General features: G+C 40.5%; 1 protein-coding gene across 3 annotated transcripts in view; it reads left to right on the top strand.

The window, feature by feature from the left end:
- GRM7 (glutamate metabotropic receptor 7) overlaps positions 1–18,294 on the top strand; it is a 435,430-nt gene that overhangs the window by 140,699 nt on the left and 276,437 nt on the right. For all 3 annotated transcript variants that reach the window (XM_082209416.1, XM_082209414.1, XM_082209415.1), the window contains exon 2: positions 7,181–7,397. In XM_082209416.1, coding sequence (XP_082065542.1) covers positions 7,181–7,397 — 217 coding nt within the window. The remainder of the gene's footprint in view (positions 1–7,180; positions 7,398–18,294) is intronic.

Here is an 18,294-nt window from a genome sequence, read left to right as displayed (position 1 = left end):
AAATGGTTACATATCATCATCAATGGGATTTGGGAGTGCTGTGTGGTTTTGAGTATGGCCATGATTGCACATACAAGAATGAAATTTAGTATTAATGGGTGCTATTCAACCCTGCACTCTTCCATTCATTTTGTCTTTGCAAGCATTTCACCTTGTCGGATGCTATGATCTTCTTCCTCCTCCTCCTCCCATGCCCTGTTTTGGGGTTCTTCCAATTCCTCCCCCAAACCAAAATCAAGAGGCATGAGAGAAGGAGATAAGGAAAAGCCCAGTTATGCAAGTGGAAGTCATTATGTGGGGTTTCCATTGGTGGGGCTGGTTAGGTGAATCCTGCCTATGCTTTTCTTAAAAGGCCAAATCAAGGCCTTGTGTCTGAATAGTTACTGGTAAATCAGAATATACATAGGCAGCCCTGGTGAAATTTCAGAAGGCAGAGGTGGTCTGACTAGGAATTTTGCTGATTGGGAATTGGATTTCCAGTGCTCTCCACTGCTCCATTATGTCCCGTGGAACATCTGGTGCACCTAATCCCTGAATTTTTTTTTTTTTAATGAAATTTTTATTGGTTTTACAAGAGTTTTTATAACAAACAAACATAAAAGAAAAACAGACAAACAAACAAATATAATTTCAAAATGTCCTTTCATAAACTTCTTTCCTCGGACTTCCCCATACCTCCCCTTTCTGCATCCTCATGTCCAAGTTTTATAGCAACATATAAATGTTTTTTCCCATCCTAATTCATCATAGTCCTTTCTTAATCTAATCTTATATTACTGCAACCCTTTCTCTCTGTAAAATCTCGACATTCTAAACTTCATCAAGTTTATAATAGTTCTTAAGATAAATCTTAAATTTCTTCCAGTCTTCTTCCGCAGTCTCCTTTCCCTGGTCACGAATTCTGCTCGTCATTTCCGCCAATGTCATATAGTCAATCACTTTCATCTGCCATTCTTCCAAGGTGGGTAAATCTTGTGTCTTCCAATACTTTGCGATCAGTATTCTTGCTGCTGTTGTTGCATACATGAAAAAAGTTCTATCCTTTTTTGGCACCAGTTGGCCGACAATGCCCAAGAGAAAGGCCTCTGGTTTCTTAAGGAAGGTATATTTAAATACCTTTTTCATTTCATTATATATCATCTCCCAGAAAACCTTAATCTTCGGGCATGTCCACCAAAGATGATAAAAAGTACCCTCAGTTTCCTTACATTTCCAACATTTGTTATCAGGCAAATGGTAAATTTTTGCTAGCTTAACTGGGGTCATGTACCACCTATAGACCATTTTCATCACATTTTCCTTTAAAGCACTACATGCCGTAAATTTAATACCAGTGTTCCACAACCTTTCCCAGTCAGCAGACATAATATTATAACCAATGTCCTGTGCCCACTTAATCATAACTGATTTAACTGTTTCGTCTTGTGTATTCCATTTCAACAGCAAGTTATACATTCTTGACAAATTCTTAATATTGGGTTCTAACAATTCTGTCTCAAGTTTTGATTTTTCCACCTGGAAGCCAATTTTCCTGTCTTGTTTAAAAACCTCCATTATTTGATAGTAGTGGAGCCAATCTTGTACTTTGGGTTTTAATTTTTCATGGCTCTTTAATTTCAGTTTCTCTCCATCCTGTTCTAAGATCTCACAATACTTTGGCCATCCGACCTCCATATTAACTTTCTTGTGGGCCTTAGCCTCTAAGGGTGACAACCATCTAGGGGTTTTGTTTTCCAACAGATCTTTGTATCTCATCCAAACATTAAACAACGCTTTCCTTACAATATGATTTTTAAAGGCACTATGCACTTTGATTTTGTCATACCATAGATATGCATGCCAGCCAAATGCATTATTGAAACCTTCTAAGTCCAAGATATCTGTATTCTCGAGGAGCATCCACTCTTTCAGCCAGCAGAATGCTGCTGCTTCATAATACAATTTTAAGTCCGGCAGGGCAAATCCCCCTCTTTCTTTTGCATCTGTTAAAATTTTATATTTTATTCTGGGCTTTTTGCCCTGCCAGACAAATTTCGCAATATCTTTCTGCCACCTCTTGAAACAGTCCATCTTGTCAATAATCTGCAAAGTTTGAAATAAAAATAACATTCTAGGCAATACATTCATCTTAATCACTGCAATTCGGCCTAACATTGACAATCTCAAATTTGACCATATTTCTAAATCTTTTTTAATTTCTGACCAACATTTTTCATAATTGTCCTTATACAGATTCAAGTTTTTAGATGTTAAATTAACCCCTAGATATTTCACCTTCTTAACCACCGTCAGACCTGTCTCTTCTTGAAACTTATTCTTTTCCATATCTGTTAGGTTTTTCCCTAAGACTTTAGTTTTTTGTTTATTCAATTTAAATCCAGCTACCTGTCCAAATTGTTGGATTATTTCCAACACTCTTTTTGTACTAGTGTTTGGCTCCTGCAAGGTCAAAACCAGGTCATCTGCGAACGCTCTTAACTTATAGTGTTTGGTTCCGACCTTTACACCTTTAACCTGCTGGTCATCTCTAATCATGTTCAGCAACACCTCCAGGACCGAAATAAAAAGCAATGGGGAAATTGGGCACCCCTGTCGTGTTCCTTTTTCTATCTTAAGTTCCTCAGTTATTACATTGTTTACAATCAACTTAGCTTTTTGTTCGGAATATATTGCACCCATACCATTCTCAAATCCTTGTCCTACCCCCATCCCATGAAGATTCTTTTTCATAAAACTCCATGAAATATTGTCAAAGGCTTTCTCCGCATCCACAAATATCAAAACTGCTTTAGTATTTATGTTCACCTCTAACTTTTCCAAAATGTCTATTATATTCCTAACATTGTCTGAGAGGTGTCTTTTTGGGAGAAAGCCTGCTTGGTCTCTGTGAATCTTCTCCATCAGTACTCTTTTAAATCTTTTTGCTAAAATGTCTGCAAAAATTTTGTAATCCACATTCAGTAACGAAATTGGGCGGTAGTTCTTCAGTTGAGTCTTTTCAGTCTCTGTCTTTGGTATGAGTGAGATATATGCTTCTTTCCACGATTCGGGTGCCTTTTTTCCCTCTAAGATCTCGTTACAAACTTCCTTTAACGGTTGTATCAGCCATTCCTTTAAAGATTTATAATATCTGGAAGTCAGTCCGTCTGGCCCTGGAGATTTGCCCAATTGCATGTCCTGAATGGCACCCTCTATCTCTTGTTCTGTTATTCTCTGGTTTAGATCCACCTTGCTATGATGAGAGATTTTTTGTAATCCATATTTATTAAGGAATTTATCTATGTCCTCTTCATTTTGTAATCCTTGGGAATAAAGTTTTTTAAAATAACTCACAAAACAATTTCTTATCTCGTTGGGTTTAAATATATTTTTTCCATCCACTTCTAGACTTGTGACTGTATTTAATTTCTGTCTTTTCTTAAGTTGCCATGCCAGAAGTTTACCACATTTGTCTGCCGACTCAAATGTCTTTTGTTTCATTTGCTTTATTTTCCATTCTATCTCTTGGTTCATCAATTCCATATATTGTGTTTGATACAACTTAATTTCCCTCAAAATCTCCTGGGACTTTGGTTTTGATCTTAGTTTTTTCTCTCCTTCTTTTATCTTTTCCAAAATTTTTTCCTTTTTCTCATTCTGTTTCCTCTTCTTTATTGAATTTTGTTGAATCAAAAATCCTCGCATCACAGCTTTACTTGCGTCCCAGATCACTCTTTTTTCCACCTCGCCCTTTAGATTGATTTCAAAATAGTCCTTTAGAGTTTTTTGGGCCTTCATGTGGATCTCTCTATCTCGAAATAGGGTGTCATTCATTCTCCATCTAAACTGACCAGTTGTTGTAAATTTCATTTCCATCTTCACGGCGTTATGGTCGGAACAGGTTTTTGGGCAGATTTCTACCTTCTTAATCTTCGGAGCCATTCCACTAGTAACCCATATTTGGTCGATTCTGGTCCAGGTCATCTTTGCATGGGAGAAAAAGGTTCCCTCTCTTTCAAGAGGGTTCCTTGTTCTCCAAATGTCTATTAAGTCCATATTTTCAGTCATTTCGAAGAAAGTCTTCGGGAGTCTCCCTTCTTTAGTAAGTGTCAGTCTTTGTGTCTTGTCCATGTTTATAGAGACTACACCATTCATATCTCCCATGATTATCATATTGTATTCCAAATAATCCGTCAAAGTTTCATGGAGTTTTTTGAAGAATTCTGCTTTACCTTCATTTGGTGCATAGATCCCAATTATCAAAAATTTTTCTCCTTGTACCTGAATCTCCACCGCTAAATATCTTCCTTGTTCATCTTTGAACATCATTTTTGGAGCCCACTTCTCTTTTACATAAATCACAACTCCTCTTTTTTTCACTTTGTCCGACGAAATAAATTCTTGTCCCAATTTTTTATTCATAAGCAGTCTCCTGTGTGCTCTAGTTATATGGGTTTCCTGTAAGCAAATCAAGTCCAGTTGTTCTCTGTACAAAATATGGAATACTTGTCGTCTCTTCAAAGGACTGTTCATCCCATTACAATTCCAGCTAAGGAATTGCAGGGCCATCTTGTTATTTTTCTGGTATTCCTCCAACAGCTCCCAATTGTTGTTCCTCCTCTGTTGGTGGTGGAAGATTCTGTCCAAACGAAAGGTTCAGGATGTCTATTACACTCTTTTGCTCAGCAATTGGGTCTACAGTTCCTTTCTGTAAATCTTCTTGATTTCTTTGCAGGAACCTGTCTTTATCCTGTATCGTCTTTATTTTCACCTTCTTCCCCCTATAATCAAAAGACAGTCCCTGTGGAAATTCCCACCTGAAGAGAATGGTGTTCTTCTTCAACAGGTAGACCAAATCCTTATAAGAAGCTCTCAAGTCCAAAATATGTTTAGGAATGTCTTTAAAGATCTGTATCGGTGAGTTCCCAATTTGTAAGGCCTTTTCAAAGTGCAGTCTTAGAATTTTGTCTCTTTCCTCCTTCGATCTCAAGGTAATCAGACAGTCTCTCGGCACCTTTCTGTTCTGTCTTCTGCCCAGTCTAAATGCTGTTGTAATTTTAAATTCGTCTTCCTCTAGATCTTCCCAGGAATCAGCAAACTCTTTCGTTAAAAAATCCGTAAGATTGTCTCCTTCGTCCTCTGGAATTGATCGTAGTTTCAAATTCCTTTCTTTTCTTTGTAGTTCCCACAATGCCAGAGTTGCGTCGTGGTCATAGACCTTCCTGGCAATCGGTTCTAATTTTTCCTGGGTCTCTCCAGCAATAGTTCTGGCTTCCTCCGCAATTTGACGTGTGGCAGAATTTTCTTGCGTAAGCTTGTTTATAGATTCTGTATTCAGGTCAAGTCTTGTTGTTAAATCTGTCAATTTCTGTGAATTCTCTGTCAATTTCTTGGTATTTTCTGCCGTCTGCTTTGTTAGATTCTCCAAAGACTGGTTTATCTTAAGAAGGGCTTGCGACACTGCATCCATGGAGACTGCTGTACCTTTTTCTTGTCCTGTTGTCACTGTAGGGGTTATGCCTGAGATCGAGCCTCTTTTCTTGTGTTGCTGTAGCTGTTGTTGATATTGCCTTGTCTTGGCTCTCGTGCTTATCTCGTCTGCTGGGCCACTCATATCCCAAGGTCGTTTCCCACGAGAGCCTTCTCCTAAAGGAAAATTCCACTGTCCCAAAGCGTAGCAACTTTTAATTTACCCTCTAGAGGGAGCAAATCAAAATGTCCGCAAACAAAGGCAAAGAGTATTTAAAAAGCAGATTTATCGGGAGGCTTCTATATGTATCTTGCAACACTTTCCCAATAAATAGAGTCCCAGCCTTCCCTGATATATTGTGTCCACAGAGTCCCAAAACTTTGTAACAAATAAGCAATGAGATTTCCACTTTGTTACTTTCACAGGAGTCTAAAGTCAGTTCAGTGTTCCTTTGTTTTAATAGCAGTTTGTGCCAGGTTGAAGGCTGCAGAGAGTTCCCTTTCCTTTAAGTTGGTCATGCAGCTTATAAAATCACTTATTCCTCCCCTCTGCCCTGCAAGCTAGAGGGGATAGTCAAAGTCCAAATGTCGGATTCAAGCAGTTAAAGACAATATCCCATATGGATGCAGCTCAGTAACTTTCGTTGCTTTAATTGTCATGCAGTCGGGGGAAGGCAGACTTCCTTAATTTTCGCCTTTCCCGTTTTCAGCCTAATTTCAAGTAGTTTTGACACGAATAGAGGTTCAATCTTACTCACGGGTCTTTTTTGTCCAGATTATTCAGGAAGGGAATCGGCGCTCTCCACTAATGGCGACGCGGCTTCACCCTGCGGGCTGGGTAGCGATTCTCAGCACCGCGCTCCCCGTTGTCGTTCCGGAGCCTTTAAAAAGGCTCTTTCTGCGGTAAAGGGGGGCGCTTCAGGTGCCCACCGAATCTCCTTGTTCACAGGCTCCGTTCCTGTGATTTTAGGGGTCCCCCGCTTGCCGTAGCGGGTCAGACCCGAACTCGCAGAGCCGTCCTCTCTCCGGAGCTCGGAGAAGGAGCAGCCATTAGCGCTGGCGCCGAACCGGAAGTCCCACCTAATCCCTGAATTTTAGGGAGGGCTTCATACTTGAGATGCCAGTGGATCTTACGCTCAGGTCCTACTTGCCAGTTTTGTGAGAACAGGATGCTGGGTTAGATAGGCTTAGCCTGATCCAGCAAGCTCTTATGTTTTTAATGGCTGGTTGACTGGATTTTCTCATAAATTGGCAATGGTTATGGCTGAGATTGATGAGAGCCAAAGTAACAGAGATGATCACAAATTGGTGGGAACTAAGGTTCTAGTAGGCAGTATTCAGACTAGCAGAGCTAAGTGTAAACAGGCAAATACTCAAGAACCCTAAAGATGGTGAAATATTGTTGACAAATCATGCCTCATAAAGTCCATTGGGGGGTGGGGGCAAGCTTACCCAAGGCTTATCTCAAAGCATGCTAACTTATCCTTCATCAAAGAGGTTCATGGAAGTTTTTTGGGGACAAAACTGATAATAGTTTAATTGGCCTATTAGTATTCACATAATGAAAATCATTTGAAAGATGGCTTCATTGACTTTCACTTAGGCACTGACGGAGATAGAAAGTAACAGATGGGCACTGGGAAGACTAATTGTGTTATAGCTCAAGCTAATTGTTGTGCGTGTGTTGAGTTTATCAATTTATAACTCCAAATAATTGTTCTATTCCCTACAGATACCCCAAATCAGTTATGCTTCAACTGCACCAGAGCTAAGTGACGACAGGCGCTATGATTTCTTCTCACGGGTGGTACCTCCAGATTCGTTCCAAGCGCAGGCGATGGTGGACATCGTGAGAGCTTTGGGGTGGAATTATGTCTCCACATTGGCTTCTGAAGGAAGTTATGGAGAAAAAGGCATGGAATCTTTTATACAAATTTCCAGAGAGTCAGGTAGGTGACGAACCACGCTGCACAAAATGGGAACTTATTTTAAATACTATATTGAATGAAGCTTTATCCTTTAACATTATTCATACCTTCACAATTTCATTCCTATGGTTTCTTCATTTCTCTCTTCTCAACTTACATAGAGGTTTTCAGGAACAAAACACTTATGAGTCTGAGAGCTAAATGGCATTAATGCTCTGTTGGAGAAAGATATAACAGTGAAATTGTATCAAGTTTTTGGTGCGCCCACTGTTAAATTCACGTGCTATGGTGAGATAGTACAAAGCAATGTTTTAGCATATTGAGTCCTTATCTCTTCACAGCTAAGAGTGCTTTTAAACCAAGCAATTTCTTACATATAAACTTTATGTCAGACAATTCTTCTATGTCTTTCAATAGTTTTACACATTTTTTTTTTAAAATCAGATGGGACAATGTGAGGAGGTCTCAGCTTGAGGGATCAAAGGTTATTAGCTCTGAAGAGACACCAAGCCTGTTTTAATGCAATGGGCTTGGAAGCCTAGAGAAGTCCAGTCTATTGATATATGTTCAAAGGCTCCCCACTTACATTTGAAGATATTCCCACATTATTTGAGATAAATCGGTGGTTTTCAAACATACCTCTTGGGAACCTTTCCCACAATGATGAGTCCGCTGTGGAACCCCTGCACATGTCTTTTATTGAAATACTAGCATGTGGTGGAAAATTCATGGCCACATTTTAGAATGTCCATCCATAGGTTTTGGCAGCAGATGTCTGAAATCCAGTTGCCCACATTGCTGTTGCATACAGAGAGGGAGGGAGGTAAGGTGTCGGCAAGGTCAGCAAATGCACTGGCTTGGTTCTGCTGGTGTGTTTTCATCATAGTGACCTCACTGCTGCCTCAACCCTCTCCACCCTGGTATGTCGTAGTGACATGCTGCAGCCCCACCCCATCACCTAGTACTGCTTATGGGCTCCATCACTGCCTTTGAGTACAAGCCGCTTTCCATGTGAGTTTATCTGCTGCTACTGATCTCCTCACTGAGAATCTTGATACGTTGCCAAAGAATCCCAGGGTTCTCTGCAGCACAACATGAGAGTCATGCACGGAACCTGCTTTGCCGTAGCGAAATACATCATCTCAAAACAGAACACTCCAGATGGTAAGAAAATGAAAGCTAGTCTTCTGCTAGCTCAGATAAGCTGAAACATTTGGTGGATTTAAGAAACAGGTTGTTACGGAGGAAGGTGTACCCCGGTGAAAGGATTTTGCCGCTTCTGTTCAGGATAGACTTAAGGACTCGAGGAGACTAAATGAGCCAGTTGGATTAAAGTATCTGGATTTTACTTTTTCATCAGGAGAGATGTATAAATGCTGCCGCCCCAAATATAGATAACTCCATGTTCTAGTTACAGAAATGTGAATACTTGCCGAAATAGTATGTCCACGTATAAAGTGATGGTCACACTACACCTTGAATACATTGCTCAGTTTTTGTTACATTACCTTAAAATACTTGCAATCAATATAGATCACTTGCAATCAATACTTGCAATCAATACATAAAGTGAGACTGAACAGTTATGATTCAGAAGTATGGTATTCCTCCTGCAGACAAAGGAATGAGGGTAAAAATACTGATATAACTCAGAAGTATTTCGTGGGGTGGGGCAGGGCAGTGGTGAGGTCAGAGTTAGGGCTAATCCAGCACCTCCCTGACCTCATTTTCACCCTGCCCCATTACAGCATGCACATTTCTGCCAGGATACTCCTGTGGTCACTTAATACATGCTCACTTCCCTCAGATTTTTTTTTCTTTTTAAATTTCTGACATTGTTCTCATATTGGCTATTTTCCAGTCATCTTGTATACAAGGCGACTTTCATGGGTTGGCTGAATGTCCTTGCTGTAATTTAGTTCGTGAATTAGCCTCCTCCCCCACTTTTTAACACAGTTCTTCTAATGTGATGTATAACGGGAAGGAAAGGTGGAATATTTAAGATGATGGCACAACACAAATAATGTGTTGGGTTCTCCAATTTTCTTATTCATTCATTCATTCATTCATTCATTTGAACTTTATATATCACCCTCTTTACCAATTATGATTTCAGGGTAGTTTACAAAACTAAAATTCTAAGAAACAGTAATACAGAGTTTAGGAAGGGGGGTGTTGAATGCCATAGGCGTGCACAGTTCCCTGCCAATGGTTTGGAGTTTCCATTGCTAACCTGGACAGAGTGTGCTGACTGCATCAGAGGGAGAGTTGAAGTGCTAGACTAAAATGTTAAAAGCCATCCTTTTTCCATGCCACTCTACTTTTGGATGGGCCATTTGGCCAAAATACGTGCTGAGTATTGTTCTGGAAAACTTGGTTTGGCTGCTGTTATCAACAGGCTTTATCATAGGCAGTGGGATTTTCAAGGCATTCCTAGGCAGGAAAGACTATCTGATATTGTTCTTACATTGGCCATTTCCCAGTCACTTGGTATGCAAGCTGATTTTCATGGGTTGTGGCAAAAAGTCACACCTGCCTGTCTCCAATGCTGCAAAGCTACTGGTTCTTTCACTTAGTGTTGGATACCACTCAGCTAGGTGAACTATTAATCTTACATATCGAGTTTTTAGGTAAAATAAACTAAGTAGACTAAACAAATACGTGAAACTGCGTCAAAATCTAAAATGTTTCTCATGGATTTCAGATAGATTTGGCCTCCTATGAGATCTTCTCAACCTCCAATGAGATTTCCATCTAAAATAGGTCATGGAATAAATTTTCCATGATCTCAAGCAGCCACATGAAGTTTGTGTTTATTGCTGGATTAATTAACTAGTTCAGTGGTGGCATCAACAACTGCATCTTTGCAGATTTCCTGCATTATCCATACGTCAAAGCGCATCTGTCTGATTAGCGACACTCAAAGCTGTCATTGGGTAATTTAAAGCATCTTATTCTTGAGCATAATCCATGTGAAAATGGCAGTGGTGGGGAAGCTGCACTTTCAAAAAGATCTCTTTAGAAGCAAGATACAATATGTTGATGTTTCAGAAGCTGCTGGTATTTTCCTGGTTTGGACGCATATTTATGTAGCATTAAGGGGGGATTTTTGGGATTTAATAGTGCAGGAGCTGATGAACTTATTTATTTAACTATTTATTAGTTAAATTTATGCTCCCTGCTCCCCACCCCCGGACACCCAGGGCAGAAAACAACAACGAATTGAACAATTAAAAACTATTTCAATGCAGGTGTGTTTGAAGGAGCAGGGATAGCACATAAAGCCAAAATCACAAACAGGCAAAGCACACAGATGTTTTTGGCCTACAACTCCCATGATCCCTAGCTAGCAGGACCAGTGATCAGGGATGATGGGAAATGTAGTTTCAAAACATCTGAAGGACTGAGGTTGAGGAAGCTTGCCCTACACCTTTGAATGCTCTCCCAAAGTAGGTTAAAAATGTCCTGGAAAACCTGGGCATATGGCAGCCCATATTGGAAATGTTGATTTTGGGGCAATTTGTGCCCGGATTTTCACTTTTTGAAATATGGCAACCATACATTGTGCGGAACGAATATAAATGCTAAGTGTTATTAATATTATGCTGGACACGCCATATGATGATACATGTCTTGCATCAAAACTGGTACAGTTCAAAAGTGATTTGCTGGAATACGTAGGAGATGCTGGCTGGCATCTAATTCTTTCTGATGCTCGGCTTTCATTAATGTACAAGAAGTCTTCTCATAAGTGATAAAATGTTTATTATCATCACCCTCAAATCTGTGCCAAATTACCTGTTATTCTGGGTTATTTCCCAGAGTGGCTGCCAAAGTGCTAAATTCTCAAGGCTTGCAACAGTAACTAGAGAACATTATTCTTTCTGTAATTTTTTAGACACACTAGCAGAATAGGAGGACCGCGACTTGTCCTTTTGGAGTTCATAATTCTTCTTAAAGTGACTTTTATTATGGGCACTTCAAGTTAGTTTAGATTTGTCTTTGTGACAGTGGATGAAGATTTGAATTGCATTCTGCAGTCTGTGTGGTTTGTTTGGGGTTTTTTTTTAGCCCCCACCCCCCAATGATTAAAATGTTAACAGATAATTTGGATTTACTGATGCTGCTACTGGCCACAAATCTTAAACATCATATCTTTGATGAATTGGTTTTCTTAATTAGTAATTAGTGGGGTTAATTGCTGACTAAAAGGTTAAAAGGATGTGTGTGTATTAGGGAGGGAATGTTCAGTTAAGGATCAGACTGCAATAGCAATAAGGATAAGACCATTAAAAGTGAATTTCTTTTAACTTAGTGAGACTTACTTTGGGGCAAATTTACATAAGATTACAAGGAGAAAGAGCCCCTCAGCTCAGTGGTACAGCAACTATTTGTGCACGCAGATTGCCCCAGCACTACCTTAAATCCTCAGTAAAACATTTAACTGTTGAAGGATCAGGTAATCAGTAAAGTCCCCTTCCCTCTTTAAATGGCAACATGTATTCTAATAATAGAGTCTTAAACCCTCTGCAATGCAGAATTCTTTTGCCCAATATGTGGTTCAAACCCATGATCCATGACCTCACATGAGGTTCCAGTACTTGCCCTGAGAGTTATGATGGGCAAATACTGACATTGTTCTCATTTGCAGTTTCTTATTACAGCCCCATCGGAACCCTAGACTAAAGCTGCATATTTCTATGGAGACCTGCAAGGAAAGTTGCAATAAATAAGGGAGAATTATTCAGTTTTACCACTCTAACTGCATATAAAATAACAATTACTTCGAACATTAGAGCTCTGAAGAACCCCTTGCCAAGAATCCCCAGTTTCCCTTATGCTGGTCCAACTGCATGTCCCTTTGAAAGCAATTTGAGCAGCATAATGAAGGGTGGCATGTTTGGGACGCACCTAATTTCTAACTGATGATAAGGGCACCAGTTGATATAGGTAACTCTGCTCAATTCCATAACGTTTGGATGAAAGCCCCTCACAAAACAGTTTTACTTTTTAATCCGTGTCAGGCTTTCAAGCTGCTTTGCTCAGAATGCCCCAGGAGTTAGCTTCTTGTACATGTACGTAGTGTTACGGCACGGCTAAAATCTGGGTGCGGGGTTACTCTGCCACCCAGCTCATCGGACTAAGTCCGTGAGTCCCTGCGGAAGAAAATGAGCTCAGCCGGACGCAGGAGCAAACTGCAGAAGATCCAAGTTTATTGCGCAACAGGTTCAAGGCGAGATTGAACCCAGAGAAAGGGGTGACATGAACTTTTGAAATTTCCCTCCATATCCCAGAATACAGTGCATGAAACGTCACGAATACATTATGGGAAGGTTGGGTTTCACAAGTTACATCATGAATATACTTTACACGTCATGAATACATTATGAAAAGGTGGGATTACATTAATTAGCATTTTCGGATGAGGGAGGGGGGATATGCGGAGCGGGAAATATACATAGATACACATTTATTGAGTACCGGTGGTGGCAAGACAATGGGTCAGAGATATGCATCGTCTGCCACCTAATATTGCCTAGAGGGAAGGTTTGGTGAATTAAGAAGTTCCTGCGTACGTGACCTGCCGCTTCGGGGATTATGGAAGTAGGGATAGCATCATGGAGTCCACGGGGAACTGAGTTGAATGACACTGAGAGCGAAGAAATCGGAGTTACGGTTGATTTTATATCAATTTCTAAAGATTTCAATGATTTCAAACCCATTCTGTACTATAGGGCAAAAGCAGAAACAGAATGGATACATTGTAACAGGAGGTCCCTGGTTTCGGATCCATTGTTCTCGCCGTGGGGGGCCGTCAGCAGCTTGTCAGGGGTGAAATGAGGCGTGCAGGAGCTCCCTGAGCTAGCTTCTGCAGGACGAATGCATGGCTGTGATTGGCTAAAGCGGGGCCATAGGAATAAGCGGGGCCTCGGATGTTCCTAGAAGGAAGGGGGAAAGGAGCCCCCCCCCTTCCGTTCCGTATCAGTCCCCCATTCGGAGATAGATTTGCATTAAAGTTCTGTAAGAACTTGCAAATCTTTTCTCCGCACCCTAAATCTCGGTGAATGGGATGTGTGGCTTTATGCAAACCTGAAAGGGACTTGCAAGCCATGCCTCTTACGGTCATTTGCAAGTATAGCAGTGCAGGTAGCTGCATATAGGGTATTATATAAAGAACACCTCTTGTATTTTGTTGCTAAATTACTTGTGGCATTCTCAATAGTGTTTTATGCTTTACACCTAGCAGGAAGGTCTAATTGACTGAAAAATGCAGTTGGTGTTTTGTCCTTCGCCATTTTTGTGTATTTCTCAGGTGTCAAGCTAGCTCTTCTGTGGTCTCACACTGACATAGTGCTACAGCAACACATCCTGTCTGTTGAATCCCCTCGGGGCTTTCATTTAACCATGTTGCCTGGCATTCACCATAGCTGGCACAGGTTTGGGCATCTCGTGAGGGAGATTTCTTCGCCTTGGCCTTTAGCTATGGGATTTTATTATAGGCTGTGGTTTTGCACGCATGGGGGTTGCTCACTTGCACTTAAAGGACCAAAAGGCTAATTGCAGCCTGGATACACGTGCCCAATTCAAACTGAGTCCAATTTGAATTTATCTTGCCCCATGGTTCTCAACTCTTCAAACCAATCTGTTAAAAGAAAACCATTCTTAACAAGGGCAGTTGTCCAAATAAGTCAATTTAACTCTATAAGGGATCATTCCTGCTAAACCAAAGCATATGCACCTTCATGTACCTGGTGTTTTATGGATCCAGAAGCTTGTCCTTGGCAAAACGAGGTTTAACACATTTTAAAATGGATAGGGAAAGTTGGCAGGGTGCCAGGTGGAACAATTAAATGTGGTTATAAATTGATCTAAACATTGGACTACACAATAGTGTGAGCTATTAGAAAGTATAAAATGCATGAGAATTCTCCATTGGTGTGTAAGCAATAAGACATTAAACATAAAAACAATTACACACAAAAATTGCCCCCCTTTGTGGAAATCACACTGTCAGACACATTTCAACATTCTTACATAATAACACATAATACAAAACAAACTAATTAAATATCAGTTACATATCTTGACACAATTGTGATCTTTTATGCATGTATCTTTTGAATCCTGGAGCACAGTCTTAAGGTTCAAAAGTGAGAAAATGTCCTTGCAATTCAACTCCTCCACTTAGCCATGAGGGGTTGTTGCTGCTTTTCATCATTGCACATCTGTAGAAGTGATATCCTGTAAGGGGCAGGGTTTTGGGGCTTAAAGACAGTTAGAAAAGGGAGGGGGCAAAAGGCGAAAAGGATGTCCTTCGGTTTCTGTTGGAAGTTGCAAATAATAAAATCTTAGCGAATTAAGCGTTTCATTCATCCCAATATTATTATCACATTTTCCTATAACTACTGTTATTATCTGCCAAGTTTGTTTGCTTTCCTTCACTTTGGAGGGAAAGAGAACTGTAAAAAAATACAAGGTTAAAATAATAATGAAACACACACAATGACTTATGAGGAACGAAAAACAAATAAATGCTAAGACACACAATTTTAAGAAATCTGAAGTAACAATGAAAATAAAAGAGTGTTTCTTGATGTGACAACATCGGCTAGAATGTTAATAGGACAATACTGGAAAATGACTTAATACCAAGGAAAAAATGAATGGCAATTTAAAGTTGTGCAAGTACCTTGCACTAGCCAAAATGACAGAATTAATAAGAGATGCTCAGGCCGAAGGTAAACAAGTACCATTCCACAAACAATGTTTGGTTGTGCTTCGATTAACTTCATAGACATCATGGAGAAACGGATTAAATAAATGAAAACAGATTATTTGTAACTTTAAAAAAAGTGTCAAAGCCACAAAGAGATGGAAGTCACTAATATAGCAGGGATTCAGACGTGTTTGTTCCTAAAATTCCCATTGGGGGGGGAATGCTTTGATATTTACCTGTGAAAAGAATTTGGCATGTTAAGATTTGGAACCTGGAAAGCTCTTGACTTTTGATGGGCTAGTTTTTTTGTTTTTTTTTTGTTGTTGTTTTTTGTAGCCTTTTGTCTTAAGTAGCCCCTGGAGCAAAGACAGATTAAGGGTGATTTCCCTCAATGGTTCCGACTTTTCTTTTACATTTGGAAGAAACCTCCTCTCCCTCCTTACAGTCCCCCCCCGTCCTCTCTCTCTCTCTGTCTTCTTTAGCTGATCTAGCCTCTGTGCATGTGCAGAGTTCATGTCTCAGCAAACCTTTTGTACTATTGAAAATGTTGCATCCTTTGGCTAAATTAACATTTGAATAAGGGAAGGGAAGGGTATGGAGTAGATTTTGAAAACAGGGTTTGATTTTAAACAAAAAAGAGAAACTCAGCAATTTAAGTATTCACCAAAGCTAGCGATTTCAGCCCAAGCAAACGAGACTGCTTCCTTTATGTACAGGAAAGGGCTAATATCCCTCTGGCCATTCGCGGAACAATCAACCGCTCTCTTATTTATGAGTAAAAATGGCCAGAGAGTTAGAATTCATAGGAATTTTTTTTTTTAAACATTCTCAGTCATTTCGGCCTTACCATTTGCAGACAAATGGATTGGTCAAGGCTAATTCTACTTGATTATCCATTTGTATGTGCTTAAACTTTGAGTAGACTTTTAAGTCTGATTTTTGTAAATAATAGACAAAATGATAAACAATGTAATCACTTAAATGCCTGATATCACCAGTTCTGCTTCAAACATCATGGCTTTCACCTCTCATCACACCTTTTAAAAAAACAAAGAGCCAACCTGGGCTGAATTTCAACTCATCAGCCACAAATTGGGAAAGTTGAAAGGGACCTGGGGTCATCTAGTCCAACCCTAAAATACAGGGTTCATAGCAAGATTTGTACTACCAGAAACACACACATACCTATAGAAATTATCTTTAAAGGAAGATTGAAGTTAACATTTTTCCTAAGATAGGGAGAGGATCTTTTATAAAGCAAAGTTAATTCAATTGATATAACCACTCACAAATAATTACAACAGCCATAGATTTGACAATTTTGTTGAACTTGCAGAGCAATAGTAAGCCTAATCTATGCCCCCCTTTGCAGTTTCCTTTAAAGGAAGCTTACTCAGGAGTAAATTTACCTGGCACAGAATAAGAAGGAGGAAGCTTACTCAGGAGTAAATTTACCTGGCACAGAATAAGAAGGAGAAGGGGAAAAAAAACCCCCTGAAAGAGACAGAATGAAACAAGGGGGGGGCATTTTCTAAGAAAAGAGGCCAGGAAGTCTTGTAGAGACTGATATCAGGAGCCTTACAATAACTCTTCTGTCCAACCAAATCAAAGTTAAAACTGGACTCAGATATTTTTCTTAGAAGGAACACCATACTTTCATAGGCATATGCTTAATGAAATACATACACTGCATTTTAGCTTGAGAGCAGTTGGCTCAACTAGGCTTTTGCAGCAGAAACATTAGGTTATCAGCACCTTCCAAAATAAGACTGTAGACTCACAATCTCAAAAGTTGGGGCAAAGCAAGAGGTGGGGTAAACATTTGCACACTTCATTCTCATTTTCTCTTATTTAGGACTGCTAAGATCCAGCATGGCTTCCTTAGATTTAAATTTTGAAGCAAGCTTGCAGTTTAAACTATGCACACTTAAGAAAGGCAGTCTGCCAGAGACAGAAGGAACAGACAACACACATAACGGACAACATGTAAACATACATATTCTCATATATGTATTAACAGACAACACACATAACAGACAACATGTAAACATATATATTCTCATCCTTTAGTTGGTTATTGCAAGGAGATGGGCCACTACCTTTGGCTTCATTAAGTGAAATTAGTAGGAAGGTCCCACATGGTTTTATGAGCCTCCTTGCCTCTTCAAACACACCACCAGGTAATCAGACTGGTAGGGCTCACAACGCTTGGTTGACTGGGTACCCCTTTATAGATGCATGCGTTGCTGTTGTTGCTTTTTTGCTTTTTCCTTTATTTGGGGGGGTGTCTGGGATAGAGAAGGGGAAAAAAGAGGGGTTGATTAGGATTGGTATGTCTAGGGGTTTGGTATGCTTAGTACAGGGACGTATAGTAAAGAGGAGAAGGGGCTTCTAGTTGCCTGGCAACTTCCTTAGTGTGTTTTAGAGAGCTCTAGCTATCCGGTTCCTTGCGTTCCCTTTCCTATTTCCTTATTTCCTATTTCCTTATTTCCTTATTTCCTTATTTCCTATAACCTGGGGTCTCTTTCCACTCTGCCGGTCCTGCCCAATTCCTCATGGGCTATCCCTCCTGGCAACCTGCTACCTATCGTCACATCTCAGGAAAAGGGGCCCTACTGGACGCCCGCGCCATGCGGTGCCAGATCGGGTGGTCCCTGGATAGAATTTCGAACTGAAAATCCCCCTTGCTTTTGGAAGCGGGCTCACGCACGGTTACGTGGCACCGACCAGTGCGGCTGGGATTGGGATAGAAAGCAAGACCACTTCCTGCCCCCTAGCAAGGACGCTCGGGAAGTTCGGAAAGAGAGCTCCAACCCCTTGCTTTCAACTGGGATGCCCGTTGCGGAAAGTCGGCTGTCTTTCCAAGCCGGGTCTCACCGTCTTACTTTCGGACTCCCAATTGGTGCGGCTGGCTGGAGATTTTAAGGAAAAGAGATAGAGCTCAGAACCCCCCTTTCGGGTTGAGCAGCGGTCCACGGTCTCTCTCACTAACCGGACCAAGAGAAAGGCAAGAAGGAGCGATAGAGAGGAGGGCAGAGAATTCAGTTGCCAGGAGATTCCACCCCCTTCCCACCAGTGCACTGGATTTTCCTTTTTCCTTATACTCACGCGTCTTCTATGATGATCCCGGGATCGATGAATAAGCCGGCTGGATCCCTCTTTTGCTCCCCGGCTGAACTCCTAGGGCTTTCGATTACCGCC

The sequence above is a fragment of the Podarcis vaucheri genome, assembly GCF_965113315.1.
Source record: "Podarcis vaucheri genome assembly, chromosome: 2".
Classification (NCBI taxonomy): domain Eukaryota; kingdom Metazoa; phylum Chordata; class Lepidosauria; order Squamata; family Lacertidae; genus Podarcis; species Podarcis vaucheri.
The sequence above is the reverse complement of the archived record's forward strand: the minus strand, read 5'-3'. Positions and strand labels throughout refer to the sequence as shown.